The 17483-nt window shown below is 44.3% G+C and overlaps 1 protein-coding gene across 4 annotated transcripts in view; it reads left to right on the top strand.

The window, feature by feature from the left end:
- Positions 1-17483, top strand: part of LOC137518306 (ATP-binding cassette sub-family B member 5-like) — a 232054-nt gene that overhangs the window by 61428 nt on the left and 153143 nt on the right. Inside the window, exons 17-20 of one of the 4 annotated variants that reach the window (XM_068235977.1) lie at positions 1496-1639; positions 2163-2267; positions 7663-7740; positions 7825-7908. The exons of the other annotated variants lie outside the window; for them this stretch is intronic. Of the exons in view, the coding sequence (XP_068092078.1) occupies positions 1496-1639; positions 2163-2267; positions 7663-7740; positions 7825-7908 (411 nt within the window). The remainder of the gene's footprint in view (positions 1-1495; positions 1640-2162; positions 2268-7662; positions 7741-7824; positions 7909-17483) is intronic. 4 annotated transcript variants of the gene reach the window in all.

Below are 17483 nucleotides of genomic sequence, written 5' to 3'. Positions count from 1 at the left end.
GCCCCATGCAGAAGTCCTGTGCCCTCGCAGTCACTCACGGATCCTCCTGCCACCAGCTAGTTTCGTTTTCGCCGACAGCCCTGGCCACGCGTAGCCTTCTTCGTGTTCCCGCACACAATACCTTTTGCGAACGGGAACACGAAGAAGGAGACGTGTGGCCAGGCCTGCACCGGCGCTGCCGGCGGGGGACAGGAGGATCTGTGAGTGACTACGAGGGCACGGGACAGATGTAGGGTGCTAGTAGAAGCCGAGGGTGAGTAAAAATTATTTTTTTTTTATGGCTTAAGTATCCCTTTAAAGGGGCACTTAAGTCTGTGGGAAAAAATGAGTTTTACTCATCTGGGGCTTCCAGCAGCCCCCTGCAGCTCTATCGTGCCCACGCCGACTCCATCAGATGCTACTGGCAGCCACTTCCGGTTTTGGCGACAGCAGCCGACAGGCCGGGAACGCGAGTGATTCCTTGCGTTTCCGGCCACAATAGTGCCCTCTATGCTGCTATAGCATATAGCACATAGCATATAGGGCTTGATTCATAAAGTGGTGCTAATCTACTTAGCACGTCTAAAGTCTTTAGACGTGCTAACCAGGGTGCTAAGTAGGTTAGCACCAGATTTCTCAATCAGATCGCGCACAAGACTAGTCTTGTGCGCAAAGTTTTGCTAAGTCCCATAGGCTTTAATGGGCACTTCGCCCTGTAAAGTTTTACGAGCATAAAGTTTTATGTGCGAAAAGCTCGTTTAGACGTGCTAAGGGGGTTTTCACAGGCTTGCTAACAGTTAGCACCGCTTTGTGAATCAAGCCCCATAGCAGCATAGAGGGCACTATTGTGGCCGGGAACGCGAAGAATCACTCGCGTTCCCTGCCTTTCAGCTCCTGTCGCCGAAACCGGAAGTGGCTGCCGGCAGGGCCAGGAGCATCTGATGGAGTCGGCGTGGGCACAATACAGCTGCAGGGAGCTGCTGGAAGCCCCAGGTGAGTAAAACTCATTTTTTCCCACAGACTTAAGTGCCCCTTTAATGTCAAAGATAATTAATTTATATGTAATTGATATGCAAAGTAAATATGTACAAAATTAGCACAGTCAGAAAAATATCATATAGAGGAAAAAAGAAAAAAAAATTAAAACAACAATCTCAATCAAAACTGGGCTCTGTACAACAGCTTGTGATTCCTATCAGGACCCTACCTCTGTATAATTTTAATTACTGGTATTCATTTTTATTAGTTTTTTATTGTTTTTAATTGCTTGAGGAAATGTCTTTTAAATACAAGATTGATAATTAATTACTTTAATTTGCTGCACCTACCATTTAGCTTTACCTCTATTGGATCTAAAGAGAAAAGTCCCCTTCTTTTTTTCCTCTGCCTGTAAATTGGCTTTAATGTACTGTTTTTTTTTTTGTTTTGTCTTGTTTTTTGTTTGCTGAAGTTGCCTGTGCTTTCTGTGTACATGGAATACATTTATTACGCACCATAATTATTATGTTTTTTGCAGAAAGATCTTCCAAATATTTCCTTCTTGAAGCTTTTGAAGCTGAACCAGTCAGAGTGGCCGTACATATTGGTTGGGACAGTGGCATCGCTAATTAATGGAGCAGGTCATCCAGCCTTTTGCATATTTTTTGCAAAAATTATAGCTGTAAGTACTGTAAATAAATTTACTAGAACCAGTAGTGTTGTACCATGTTAGCCATCAGTAAAAGCAAGACATTTTGAATCAGGATGATACCATTTGAATCAGGATGATACCTTAGAAATAAATGTATGCACTTTGTACTTTGAATGTACGTCTCCCCATCACCCAGAGCCTGTGGTATGTGAATGTTCTTATCTATTTGTCATACATTAGCTAGCATCCCTGTGAGGTCCTCCTGACATTTATTTATGTTTGCAAAACAATGTTTCTCCTCCAAATGTCCAGTGTGTATAAGCTGTGTGTTTAAACATCTTGTTAATAAACAGGAACAAAGTCTGAAGAAGGTTTATTAGCCAAAAACGTACTTTCTGTTTACCTCCAAGTTAGCCAATAAAGAATTTTACATGCGATCCCTCTAGTTGCGTTGTAATCATCTGGATGTAGACTAGTGTATAGTTTAATCTGAAATTAACCATGTTAATTAATCTGAAATTAACCAAGAAATGTTCATTTTAATTTTGGACAGTTATTTGCCAATGATGATCCTGACATAATAAAACAAGAATCCGATCTATACTGCATCAGTTTTCTTATCATTGGCATTGTATCCTTTTTCACTTACTTCTTACAGGTAAGATGTTTCTTTTCATCATACAATATTATCTATGTTGAATATCAAATATTTTGCAGTTGCATTTCTGAATTACGGAGCTGTGTATGAGGACTGTACGAGCTCAAATGACTGGCCAATGTCCCGGGGGAAGGAAGGGTGGATACACAGGGTGGAAATACATGCAATGGCAGTTCAAGCTCCACTAACATGGGAAAGGGGGAGTGGCAGAATGGCTTTCTCCAGCCCACCGTAGGTCGGGAGGTCCCCCGGAGTCCTCCTGGCTCCTCTCCTGGTCCCGCTGCAGAATACACCACCGTCAACACCCGGGCCGAGTGTTGGCTGACACTTCCTTATCGGTGATGCTATGCGTCATCACACCGGCGCTATGCGTCATCATGGCAGCGACATGACAGTACTGAGCATGCGCGGTTTAGCATTAGAAAAACGCACATGCGCAGTACTGTCATGCTGGCCGCCGTGATGACGCATATCGGCCGGCATGATGACGCTTAGTGTCACTGATAAGCAAGTGTCAGCCCGACACTCGGTCCGGGTGTTGCCAATGGTGTATTGTGCAGCAGGAAGCCGGTGGAAGCGGGGGACCTTCGGACCTAAGGTGGGCTGGAGAAAGCCCCAGGTACGTACCAATTTTGTTTATTTTTACTGCTCAGGGTCCCTTTAAATCTAAAGGTCATTATTCCATACTCATCATTCTTGGTCTGTCATCAGCGTTTGATACTGTCGTCCAAACTTTACTTCTACAGATCCTCTCAACTTTAGGCATTAAGGGCCTCACTCTCTCCTGGATATTATCCTATCTCTATGGAAGGTCTTTCGTCATCTCCTACTCAAAACAGACCTCCTCCCCACATCCTTTATCTGTGGGGGTACCTCAAGGCTCTGTCCTCAGCCCTCTCCTCTGTTCCATTTATGCAGAGCCTTGGTAACTTAATCAACTCATTTGGTTTTCAATACCAGCTATATGCAGATGATACACAACTGTACCTCTCGGCCACCGAACTTAAAGGGAACCAGAGGCCCCAGGAAAAAGATTCTATGCATACCTGGGGCTTCCTCCAGCCCCATACGCACGGATCGCTCCCACGCCGCCGTCCTTTGCTGCCTGGCTCCGCCAGTACCAGGTCCCGTCATGGCCGCCAGTCGGCCGGCAGACACGGCCAATTGTCCGCATCACACGGGGCTCCCTCCATTTACGTACACGTGAGGCTGCTTACTGCGCAGCCGCATGCGTACGGGTATGGAGGGAGCCCCTGTGATGCGGACAATTGGCCGCGTCCGCCAGAAGTGACGGGACCCGGTACCGCCGATCCAGAAAGCGGAGGATGGCGGCGTGGGAGCGATCCAGGCTTATGGGGCTAGAAGAAGCCCCAGGTATGTATAAAAGCTTTTTCTTTTTTTTTTTTTTTACGTTCCTCTCTGGTTCCCTTTAACTCCCTCCTCATATGTGTTCCCGACTGCCTGTCTGCTATATCTTCTTTCATGACCTCTCGCTTCTTAAAACACAATATGAATAAAACAGAACTAATCATCTTTCCACTATCTGTCCACCACTCTGCCTGATATAACAATAAATGTTGATAACACCCATATAACGTCAGTTCCCAAAGCATGGTGCCTAGAGATAATATTTGATTTTTCTCTCTCATTTATTCCTCACATTCACTCCCTAACCAGCTCATATCATCTCCAACTCAAAAACATATCCTGCATCCGAACTTTTCTCACTCAGGACACTACTAAAATGTTAGTACATGCTCTCATTATATCTCGCTTGGACTAATGTAACATATTGCTTGGTGTACTACCAACGAACCGACTGGCACCCCTTCAATCTGTACTGAACTCGGCTGCTCATCTCACCCATCTCTCTTCTCAGGCTTTCTCTGCTGCTCCTCTCTGTCAAGCTCTTCATTGGCTGCCAATTTCTGAAAAAAAGTAAATTTAAAGGAAACCAGAGCTGTTCTAAAGAAAACTTTTTATACATACCTGGGGCTTCCTCCAGCCCCACATGCACGGATCGCTCCCATGCCCCCGTCCTCAGTCTTCCCACAGCTCCGATACCGTGTCCCTGCACTTTCGTCAGTCGGGCCAGTCTACGCAGGAGAAGTGCGCCCTCTACATATCTCTCCAGCGGCTGCTGGAGAGATACGCAAACAGCGCACTTCACTTACGTCAGACTGGCTCCAACTGATGGAAGTGCGGAGACCCGGTATCGAAGCTGCAGGAAGACTGAGGACGGCAGCATGGGAGAGAGCCATATGTATGGGGCTGAAGAAAGCCCCAGGAATGTATACAAAGTTTTTTCTTTAGAACAGCTCTGGTACACTTTAAACTCTTAACCCTAACCTACAAAGCTCTCTGCAATCTCTCCCCTGTACATCTCCTCACTAGTTTCCAGCCCAACCTGCAATCTTTGATCACACAAAAACAGCTTGACCAATTTGAACGAAACTTGGATCCCTTACTACATGGGATCCAAGATATGATATGATATGTTCTGGGGGTCTCGCGTCCCCCCTGCACACCTAGGTGGAGCTACAAACAGCAAATAAGATTTCACCCATTCATGTCAATGGAAAGAAATGGAAAAGGCTGCCATTCTCACAGTAATCAAGTTAGAGTCCCCACACTTGGCACAGTTGGTCACTTGGTGACTGGGGTTACAAATCCAGGAAAAGGGGGCGAAGCATAAAACAGGCAATAAAATTTCGGCCATTCATTTTTAATGGGAAAATGTAAACTGCAGCCATTCTTAGACTATTAATCGCAGAGTTCTCAAACTTGGCACACTTGGTCACTGGATGAATGAGTTTAAGATTCAGGAAAGTGAGTGGAGCCTACAACAGCCAATCAAAATTCACCTATCAATTTTCAAGGAGAATATTTAAACTGCTGCCATTCTTACACTGTTAATGGCAGAGGCTTCAAAATTGCTACAGTCGGTCATTGGGTGACTGGGGTCCAAATTTGCTAAAGGGGCAGGGCCACAAACAGCCAATCAGATTTCTTTGCTGGATTCACACATTTTTGATGCTAGGAACCTGAAAGCTCACAAACTTGGTCATTGAGTGACTGTGTGTCAAGGTTAAAAAAAGTGGGCGGGGCCAAACACAAGTTTCACTGTCAAATATAAACTGCAGACATTCTTACACTGTTAATGTCAGGGTTCTCAAAATTTGAACAGTTGGTCACTGGGAGACTGGGATTAATATTAAGGAAAATGGGTGGAGCCTACAACAGACGATCAAAATTCACCTGTTGATTTTCAAGGGAAATATTTAAATTGCTGCCATTCTTACACTGTTAATAGCAGATGCCTCAAACCTGGTTGGTCACTGCGTGACGGTTCAAATTCATAAAGGTGGCAGAGCCACAAACAGCCAATTAGATTTGATTAATTTCAATGAGAATATAGAAATGATTGATACCAAGGACCCCACAGCTCATAAACTTGGTAATTGAGTTGCTATATGTCAAGGTTAGAAAAAGTGGGTGGTGCCAACAACTACAATTTTTACACGGGAAAATATAAACTGCAACCATTCTTACACTGTTAATGGCCGGGTTCCCAAACTTCACACAGTTGGCCAAAGGGTGAGTGGGATTTATATTTAGAAAGTGTGTGGAGCCTACAACAGCCAATCAAAATTTACCTATTGATTTTCAAGGAGAATATGTACATTGCTGCCATTCTTACACTCTTAATAGCAGATGCCTCAAATCTGGTACAGTCAGTCACTGGGAGACTGGGGTTTAAATTCTGAAAACGGGGTGGGCTACAAAAAGCCAATCAGATGTGTTTAATTTCATTATAAAAATGCAACTTATTGCTGCCACGGTCCCCAAAGCTCATAAACGTGGTCATTGAGTGACTGTGTGTCAAGGTTAGAAACAGTCAAAAACAAATAACTTTTTACATGAAAAAATATAAACTGCCGCCATTCTTACACTGTTAATGGCAGAGTTCTCAAACTTGACACAGTTGGTTACTGGGTCACTGGGATTAATATTCAGAAAAGTAGGTGGAACCTACGACAGCCAATCAAAATTCACCTATTGATTTTCAAGGGGAATATTGAAACTGCTGCCATTCTTACACTGTTAATAGCAGAGGCCTCAAACTTGATACAGGCGGTCATTAGGTGACTGGGGTTCAAATTCACTGAAGGGGCAGAGCCACAAACAGCCAATCAGATTTCTTTGCTGGATAAACTGCTTCCATTCACATAATTTTGATGCCAGGAACCCGAAAGCTCTCAAACTTGGTCATTGAGTGACTGTGTGTCAAGGTTACAAAAACTGGGTGGAGTCAAAAACAGATTTCCCAGGGAAAATGTAAACTGCAGCCTAACTTCACTGTTAATGGCAGGGTTCTCAAACTTTGCACAGTTTGTTACTGGGTGATTGGAATTAATATTCAGAAACATGGGTGGAGCCTGTAAAAGCCAATCAATATTCACCTGTTGATTTTCAAGGGGTATATTAAAATCACTGCCATTCTTCCACTGTTAATGGCACAAGTCTCAAACCTGGTACAGTTCGTCATTAAATCACTGGGGTTCAAATTCAGAAAAGGGGGCGGAGCCACAAACACACAATCAGATTTATTTTTATTGATGCCAAGGACCCGAAAGTTCACAAACTAGGTCGTTGAGTGACTGTGTGCCCAGGTTACAAAAAATGGGCAGAGCCAAAAACAAATTTCATTGGGAAAATGTAAACTGTAGGCCTTCTTACACTGTTAATGGCAGAGTTCTCAAACTTTGCCCAGATGGTCACTGGGAGACTGAGATGAATATTCATTTAAGTGGGTGGAGCCTCTAATAGCCGATCAAAATTCACCTGTTGATTTTTAAGGGCAATATTTAAATTGCTGCCATTTTTACACTGTTAATAGCAGATGCCTCAAACTTGCTGTAGTTGGTCATTGGGTGTCTGGGGTTCAAACGCTGCAGAGGGGTGGAGTCACAAACCGCCAATCTGATTTATTTAATTTCTATGAGCATATACAAATTATTGATGCCAAAGCTCACAAACTTGGTCACTGAGTGTTTGTGTGTTAGGGTTTGAAAAAGTGGGCGGAGCCGACACCAGCCAAATATATACCCAGGCAACACCGGGTCATCAGCTAGTCAATAAGAAGAAGAAAATAAATATGTCAGCCTTCATATCCCTCTTGCGTTAGGTTCCCTTTAAGTTCTCAACTATGTTGAACAAAACAAAAGTTTTCTTTTGTTTTTGTTATGTTTACAGTGTTTCTTTTTTTTTTTTTTTTTATGTAGTGATTTGATATTTGTTTTGTACTCTGTCTACATAATGATACAATCATCTGATGTTGTTTTGCTACTGGCAATAAAATATTTTAAAACTAAAAGCGCTATATCCCTATTAGGGCTTTATGTTTGGAAGATCAGGTGAAGTTCTCACCATGCGACTGAGGCACATGGCGTTTAAAGCAATGCTACGTCAGGTATTTTCTTTTTGTAGCATATTTGAATGCTATGTACATTAATGAGAACTCTGCATAACATCTGTTATCTGTGCCCTTCTCTAGGAGATTGCATGGTTTGACGACAAGAAAAATAACACAGGGGCTTTGACAACAAGGCTTTCAATGGAGGCATCACAAATCCAGACTGTAAATACAACATTATAATTTCTTTTGTTACTAATGTTATTCTAATTACTGTCTTAAAGTGCACCTAAACTCAGAACTTCTCCCTGCTCTAAAACATAAGTAATAGCATAAAAAACCTTTAACGAAAAACATTTCTTTGTCACAGCTTACAGGGCACCAACAGAGATCCTGCAGTGTTTACTACCTGGTTTGCTGGGAGCACAGAAAGGGTCAACCTCCTGTGCTTACATATTAGCCTACAAAACAGCACACCTTTCCTAGTTGACACAGCTGTTAGTCCCTGATTTAGGCCCCTTTTATACTTGCATTGCAAGTGTGCGTTGTGTTACCCTGTTTTACCCCAGGGTAATGCAATGTCGATTCAAGGGAATGGGGCCATTCACACTCACGGTGTTGCACCAGTATCCAATTAGCCAAATAAACTATGCACAGCCTGCAGCAGGTTTCTACAAGCACTGCGCTTAACGCATGGAGCTTGGGGTAATGGAAGTGTATGGGTGATGCATGTAGTGTAAACGACGGAGCGTGGTGCATCATGGCACGCATGCGCGGACCGACAGGAATCCCAGTGACATACTTCCTGCCCAGCAGGAAGTATGTCACCGGGGAGGGGGGTGACGCTATGCATATGATCCTGTCGGCTAACTTTGCCACAGGGTCATATGATTGTAGTTTTCGCACTGAAATACAAAAAACAGGTGTAAAACTGGCCTTACACTTGCTGTTTACTTGCGATAAGGGAGAATTAGACAGGCTATTTTCTCCAAACACACACAGGGTGGGTTTCTCTGTGTTTTCCTTGTCTCCAGTGCAAGAGTTTAGGTCCACTTTAAAGAAGAACTATAGTGAAAATAAATAACATAATGAATAAAATTGCTTATTTATTTTTTTACAATATTCATTTAAAACATTGTTAGTCAGTGTTTGCCCATTGTAAAATCTTTACTCACCCTGATTTACATTCAACTATTCATCAACTATTATTATTGCCGACCTAGTCACATAATAACATTTACAGTATACCGTAATATCTATAATGTATAAGTTGTGTGCATAGCAGGAGTTTTGCTATTTGAAATGCGCACTTGCCGAACAGTTCAGCCTCCAGTCTGCCAGCCACTGAGCTTTTGTAACTCCACACATGCTGGCATTTGACATGCAGTGCAGTTACCTGCCAGCACGGTCAAGGCGATATTCAGACGGTACTTAAAAGCGGAATATAACATTGCATTTCAACTTTGCTCTAAAACATTATTTACAGTATATTATATGCAACCAGCTTTTTTTTTTTTTTACTAGACCAGCATTGGAAGGGTCAGGGCCTGTTCAGACTATGCGCGTTTCTAGCCGTTTTCAGGGAACGCGTACGGGTACCAAAAACGCATAGAAACAGCTCCTAATGCTTTTGAATGGGCTAGTTCACATGTATGCATATGAGACGCATACGTTTCTTATCCGCATTGCTGCATGCAGCTCTGTGCGTCACGCATAGAAACGTACGCAATGAAAGTCTATGGACGCGTAGCAAAAACGCGTACTATTGCGTTTTAAGCGTTTGTTTTCCTCTGCGGTTCCCATAATTCTTTTTTTACCCCTGGATCACGTGTGTGTGCAAAACGCAATAGAAAACGCATTAGAGGGGGGCGGAGCCAGCAATGGAGGAGTGAGGACGTGTTCTCCCGAGCTCCCGACCTCACGTGCTTCTAAAAGCATCTTCTAGCTTTACCCTCTCCCCTCATGAGCACCCAGAGGGGCAGAAGAAGGAACGGCAAACGTGGGCAATCTAACCGAGGGTCACAGAATCCATCCCAACGCCCGCTTACCAGATATTTCCAGGCACAGAGCTCCGGGCCTGAAACTCCCAAGATGGCCGACGATGCACACTCCCCGTCACAGGCGGCAGGCCCCAGCAAAGCCGGTCCATCGGCGCTAACCAACTTAGAGGACATCTGGAGGTATCTCCGTGGCCTCCCCACTAAGCAGGACTTAGATGAGCAAACTGAACGGATCGTCACCTCTACCCGCTCCGAGATTGCGGGGATCCGCGCTGACATCTCGGGCCTAGCTGCACGTGTGACGACCGTGGAAAATGATATATCAGTACTGCGCGCCGAAGTCGCCCAACTGAAAGCCGAAAGAATCACCCAAAGTAAGCATAACCAGCTGTTGCGGGTCAACCTCGAGGACTTACAAAACAGAGGTCGCAGAAACAATATCCGCGTGCGCGGGGTCCCAGAGTCAGTTCAAACGGACGCCATCTTTACCTCCATGCGGTCCCTGTTTAATGGCTTACTAAACCGACCGGAGGGCCATAAACTGAAAATGGATCGTGCACATAGAGCTCTACGCGCCATGCCTAAAGGTCAAGCTCCACCTCGGGACATTATCTGCAGGCTCCACAATTATCAGGAGAAAGAGCAAATCATGGCGGCAGCTCGTGCTCATGGGCCTGTTGAATTTGAAGGCACCCAGGTCTCCCTCTATCAGGACTTGGCCCCTTCCACTCTCTCTCAGCGCCGGGCCTTAAAACCTCTTATCCAGGCACTCCAACAGGAAGGAGCAACGTACCGATGGGGCTTCCCTTTCTATCTAATGGCGGAGAAAGGCAACCAATCTTTTATTCTCCGTCACCCGCGGGAGTTACCGGACCTTTTTCAAACTTTGGAAATACCCACTGTGGAGGTACCTGAGTGGGATCCAGATGGTCTCCCGGCAGCCCGCCCTCAACGGGCCCGTGATCCTCAATAGATCTCGACGGTAGTGAGTACTGTGTTTGCGGACCCTGTTCTTTTTTCTGATGTGGGGGTTTTTCTTCCTTTTTATTTCCCCTCTTATATGAGCCTCCCCCTTCGTCCCCAAGGCCATGGCTGACGCTGGACACTGGATTACTCGTGCCCTGAACATAAAGCTCATATACCCGCTTGACATGGCCCCTTTTATGGGACCCCTCTTACAATATATTAACCGGGGGTGGCTCTGTGTCTCGGATGCCCCATGCTCCCCCACTTAGGTGATGATGGTTCCCCGGGCCCCCCTCCCATGCTCCACAAGACATTTTATTATATCCTACTTGCTATGTATGTTGAAGCAAGAACCTGCTTCTAGTTACGGAATACCGTATATCCTGCTGTACATACACAAGAGATGTTCATATGTATGCGTATGCTTTATGTGATATCCTGAGAAGGGGAGTGGGGCTGGCTTGGGGGGTACGGTTATAGGTCCCTAGCCTGGGCACATGCGGGGGGGGAGGTGGGGGTGCCTGGGACGGGGGGTTGCCTCCGAACATAGGTACGAGATACTGTCTTTGAGGGCTGCTCATACTCCAGTCATATAATAAATGATTGGCCCTGGCTCATTTGCTTTGTGTAGGGGGCCTGCTCCCAATCTCTTCACGTATTGACGGAGGAACTGGGACTTTATACGACGGCCACGTGTGTCACAGCCAATCTGAGGCGCAACTGGGGTCTACTGGAGCTTTGGTTTTTGGTAAATTTGGGATGAGGGGGGAAGGGGATTTAGTTATAAGGAGGATTTACAATTATTTTCTTTGATTCTACGCTAGAAAGTTTGGGTATCACCATCTAATTTGTGCATGTGAGTGCTCGGGAGGAGGGAGAGTATGTCAGCCCTATTGTGTGGTCTCTCTACCCCAGGGCCTTTTTGCCACTTTGGCACTGGTTTGTCTTGTGCAACCAGTGAGCTACAGGAAACATTTCCTAATTAAACAGGCTTATAGCCTGTAGGTGAGTGAAGTATGGACCATACCTCACCTAAGTGCTGTATGTGGTTTCTTACACACATATTTCTAATCTGTATTTTTCTTTTCTTCTCTTCTCTATCTATTGCTAATAATTTCTGCCATTCTATATGGCTTTCTTCTTCGGGGCGGTGTGGGGATGGGCCTGGGGGATGGGTGCTGACCTATGGCTCAGCAGTCACTTAAATTTCTGACTCTGAACGTCAGGGGCCTAAATGTGCCTGAGAAAAGGTCCGCAGTTCTCCGTCTATGTCACAAGGAAAGAGCCAATGTAGTATTTCTCCAGGAGACCCATTTTAAAGGACCCCACATACCGAAATTGTTTAACAAATATTATAGAAATGCCTTCTATAGTACCCCACAAGATACTAAAACTAAGGGGACAGCCATTCTCATTTCTAGAGATACCCCTCTGATCATAACTGAAGAATTCAGTGACCCCAGGGGGCGCTTCAACCTTATTAAGGGCACCATACTGGACCGAAAGATTACTATTGGCTCTTTTTATGCTCCTAATTTCCGCCAAGTGGAATTCCTACAAAACTTTCTACATAAACTAGAGTCCTTCGCTGAGGGAAGCCTAATATTAGGAGGGGACCTGAACCTAGTACTGGATCCCATGCTAGACGCATCCTCCCAGAGAACGCCCATCTCTGGAAAGCTACTTCGCAAATGTAGATCTCTATTGCATTCTCTACAGCTAGTGGATGTGTGGAGAATTCACAATCCCTCAGTGAAGGACTATACATTTTACTCTTTCCCACATAACTCATACACCAGAATTGACTATCTGTTTATCTCTCAAAACCTGTTATCAGTCTCCTCTTCTCCAGTTATTGGCAACATGTCATTATCTGATCATGCTCCGGTTTGGGTGAATCTAGCCCTGGGGGATATTAGACGAGGCCCTGCTCTATGGCGCCTAAATAACTCCTTAATTAAAGACAAATCACTGGCTCAGAAACTCAAGAGCGAATTGGAGGAATTTTTCAGAATCAATATTCAGGGCGATATATCACCTCTGGTGGTTTGGGAAACCCATAAATGCTTCATGAGAGGCATCCTTATAAGAGAGGGGGCTAAAAGAAAGAGGATGAGAGAGAAGGAAATCAACGAGGTTCTCAGCCGCATTAAAAATTTAGAGATTCAGCACAAAAGGAATAGGTTGGCAGCTACCTTAGAGGCCCTCACCAAAGAGAGATCTGCCCTCAAAGATTTACTCTTTCATAAGGTACGCTACTCTGCAGACAGATGTAGGCGCACTTTTTATGAATTTGGCAATAAGTGTGGCACTATGCTAGCTAGAGCCCTAAAGAAGCAACAAACATCCACCTACGTAGCAGGTATTAGAGATAAACACTCTACCCTTCATCACAAATATGAAGACATCTCCAGAATCTTTAAGGAGTATTACGAAGGACTGTATAACTTGCCGTCACCTCAAGGTCCCAAATTAAGATTTAAACATAGGGAAAAGATAATTTCTTACCTTAAGGAAGCCAAAATGCCCTCTTTGCCACAATCTGAATCCGAGGAACTGGAAGAACCCTTTACGCTAGACGAACTTAGAATAGCCTTATCCCAGATCCCCTCGGGCAAATCACCTGGACCGGATGGGTTTACCCCAGAATATTACAAGATCTTTGGGGGAGTAGTTTCAACGCATATGCTGAATGCCTTTAATGTGATAACAGATATGCCCCTAGAGAAAAATTGGTTCTCGACCCAGATGTTAGAGTCACATATCTCTGTGCTGCCTAAAGAGGGGAAGGACCCAGCTCACTGTCAAAGTTATAGGCCCATATCACTCCTAAACGTAGACCTCAAGTTGTATGCAAAAATTTTGGCTAACAGGCTCTCCCCTCTACTCCCCAAATTGGTCTGCCCAGATCAGGTGGGCTTTATAATGGGAAGAGAGGCTAGGGACAACACAATTCGAACCTTAAACGTCTTGCATTGGGTGAGGTCCCGGTCCATCCCTACACTTCTACTCTCTACTGATGCTGAAAAAGCATTTGACAGGGTGGACTGGGACTTCATAGAATGCACTCTTCGCCATGTGGGGCTGGGGGGTAAGATGCGCAAACGTATCTTGACACTATACTCCTGCCCTAATGCTAAGGTAAAGGCCAATGGGGTCCTATCGGACTCATTTGATATACGAAATGGCACTCGCCAGGGGTGTCCGCTATCCCCCCTAATTTTTGCTCTTTCCTTGGAGCCCTTTCTCTGTAAAATAAGAGCCAACGCTGATATACAAGGAGTCCCCTTTCCTAAATCCTCCCACAAGCTTGCTGCATACGCAGATGATTTGTTATTTTACCTAACCAACCCTCACATATCTTTGCCCAACCTCTTAGCAGAATTCTCCACATATGGAAAGTTGTCTAACATGTCGATAAACTATGATAAAAGTGAGGCACTTGGCATTTTACTTCCCGATGCTCTTAAAGCCCTACTGAAAAGCAACTTCCCCTTTAGATGGCCTGCCCAGTCCCTAAAATATTTAGGAGTCCAGATCACCCCCGATCCGAAAGATTTATTCTCAAAAAACGTCCTTCCTGCCTTTGAAAGGATTAAGGGAGATCTTCAGCGCTGGGACAAACCCCAGTTCTCTTGGTTCGGACGAACAAATATAATAAAAATGACAGTAATGCCACGCTTGCTATATCTTTTTCAGACATTACCAATCTTTATCCCGGCCCAATATCTTAATAAGATTAAGCAACAGTTCTCTAAATTTATTTGGAGAGGTCGCAGGCCTAGACTAAAATATGCACTTCAGATCGCCCCTAAGGAAAATGGCGGAATGGCCGTCCCATGCCCCCGCTTGTATCATGCAGCATCGGTCTTAATTAGGATCATAGACTGGCATAGGCATAGTGAACAAAAGAAATGGGTAGGTATGGAAAATGAATTAATGTCTGATCGTCTCGCTCTGGTCCCCTGGTCTGCGCGCTCGCTCCAAATAACGGAGCCAGCGACAGACTTAATCTCTTACACTATTAGACTATTAGGGAAGTTCAGATCCAACCCGATGATATCTCCCTGGCCCTCCCCTCTTCTCCCCATTCTTGATAATCCGCTCTTCCCCCTAGGCCTTCACACTAGAGGCTACCTGGCCTGGCGAACAGTGCCACCTATTAGAGCACATCACCTCCTCGCCAACGGGAGCTGGGTCCAACTTTCTGATTTGTGCACACAGTTTAATACCCCTAATTTGGATATTTGGAGTTGGAACCAATTTAAACATTTCATAAGGTCTCAAGGAACGAAAGAAAGCTTTAATAGATCTATGTCACCATTCGAACAGACATGCATGGGAAAGGGAATGACCAAGGGCATGATCACTTTAGTGTACTCGCTCTTGAACTCCTCGGAGTCTCCGGCAGGCACACTTAAATCTAAGTGGAGTACAACAGAGTAACCAAGCAGCTTAGGGTGACCCAAACTACTAGGAATGTATAGGGGGATGAAAGGAACCAAAAAGCCCTCCTACTAAAAAAAGCAAAGCTTGGTGTAATTGCCTTCTTAAAACAGAAGGAAATTTGCAATAATTCAGTTATAAATGAACATTTGTGGTTACCCACAATGCACACCTACTAAATATGCAAATTATCCCTTTCCGCCCTTGTTAAGCCAAGCAAGCATCCAGAACCGCTGGTTTATAGCAAGCCTATAGCTTTAAGTTTTACACAGCCATATCAAACCCACATGTAGACAGTCTGTTTCGGACTTTTGGTCCTCATCAGTACATGGCAGGGATTGATAAGGCTGTATGAAATAGGGCTTGGTCGAGTACAACAGAGTAACCAAGCAGCTTAGGGTGACCCAAACTACTAGGAATGTATAGGGGGATGAAAGGAACCAAAAAGCCCTCCTACTAAAAAAAGCAAAGCTTGGTGTAATTGCCTTCTTAAAACAGAAGGAAATTTGCAATAATTCAGTTATAAATGAACATTTGTGGTTACCCACAATGCACACCTACTAAATATGCAAATTATCCCTTTCCGCCCTTGTTAAGCCAAGCAAGCATCCAGAACCGCTGGTTTATAGCAAGCCTATAGCTTTAAGTTTTACACAGCCATATCAAACCCACATGTAGACAGTCTGTTTCGGACTTTTGGTCCTCATCAGTACATGGCAGGGATTGATAAGGCTGTATGAAATAGGGCTTGGTCGAGTACAACAGAGTAACCAAGCAGCTTAGGGTGACCCAAACTACTAGGAATGTATAGGGGGATGAAAGGAACCAAAAAGCCCTCCTACTAAAAAAAGCAAAGCTTGGTGTAATTGCCTTCTTAAAACAGAAGGAAATTTGCAATAATTCAGTTATAAATGAACATTTGTGGTTACCCACAATGCACACCTACTAAATATGCAAATTATCCCTTTCCGCCCTTGTTAAGCCAAGCAAGCATCCAGAACCGCTGGTTTATAGCAAGCCTATAGCTTTAAGTTTTACACAGCCATATCAAACCCACATGTAGACAGTCTGTTTCGGACTTTTGGTCCTCATCAGTACATGGCAGGGATTGATAAGGCTGTATGAAATAGGGCTTGGTCGAGTACAACAGAGTAACCAAGCAGCTTAGGGTGACCCAAACTACTAGGAATGTATAGGGGGATGAAAGGAACCAAAAAGCCCTCCTACTAAAAAAAGCAAAGCTTGGTGTAATTGCCTTCTTAAAACAGAAGGAAATTTGCAATAGGCAATTACACCAAGCTTTGCTTTTTTTAGTAGGAGGGCTTTTTGGTTCCTTTCATCCCCCTATACATTCCTAGTAGTTTGGGTCACCCTAAGCTGCTTGGTTACTCTGTTGTACTCGACCAAGCCCTATTTCATACAGCCTTATCAATCCCTGCCATGTACTGATGAGGACCAAAAGTCCGAAACAGACTGTCTACATGTGGGTTTGATATGGCTGTGTAAAACTTAAAGCTATAGGCTTGCTATAAACCAGCGGTTCTGGATGCTTGCTTGGCTTAACAAGGGCGGAAAGGGATAATTTGCATATTTAGTAGGTGTGCATTGTGGGTAACCACAAATGTTCATTTATAACTGAATTATTGCAAATTTCCTTCTGTTTTAAGAAGGCAATTACACCAAGCTTTGCTTTTTTTAGTAGGAGGGCTTTTTGGTTCCTTTCATCCCCCTATACATTCCTAGTAGTTTGGGTCACCCTAAGCTGCTTGGTTACTCTGTTGTACTCGACCAAGCCCTATTTCATACAGCCTTATCAATCCCTGCCATGTACTGATGAGGACCAAAAGTCCGAAACAGACTGTCTACATGTGGGTTTGATATGGCTGTGTAAAACTTAAAGCTATAGGCTTGCTATAAACCAGCGGTTCTGGATGCTTGCTTGGCTTAACAAGGGCGGAAAGGGATAATTTGCATATTTAGTAGGTGTGCATTGTGGGTAACCACAAATGTTCATTTATAACTGAATTATTGCAAATTTCCTTCTGTTTTAAGAAGGCAATTACACCAAGCTTTGCTTTTTTTAGTAGGAGGGCTTTTTGGTTCCTTTCATCCCCCTATACATTCCTAGTAGTTTGGGTCACCCTAAGCTGCTTGGTTACTCTGTTGTACTCGACCAAGCCCTATTTCATACAGCCTTATCAATCCCTGCCATGTACTGATGAGGACCAAAAGTCCGAAACAGACTGTCTACATGTGGGTTTGATATGGCTGTGTAAAACTTAAAGCTATAGGCTTGCTATAAACCAGCGGTTCTGGATGCTTGCTTGGCTTAACAAGGGCGGAAAGGGATAATTTGCATATTTAGTAGGTGTGCATTGTGGGTAACCA

This window comes from Hyperolius riggenbachi, chromosome 5 (genome assembly GCF_040937935.1).
Source record: "Hyperolius riggenbachi isolate aHypRig1 chromosome 5, aHypRig1.pri, whole genome shotgun sequence".
Lineage (NCBI taxonomy): Eukaryota > Metazoa > Chordata > Amphibia > Anura > Hyperoliidae > Hyperolius > Hyperolius riggenbachi.
This window is presented reverse-complemented; position numbering and strand designations above follow the sequence as displayed.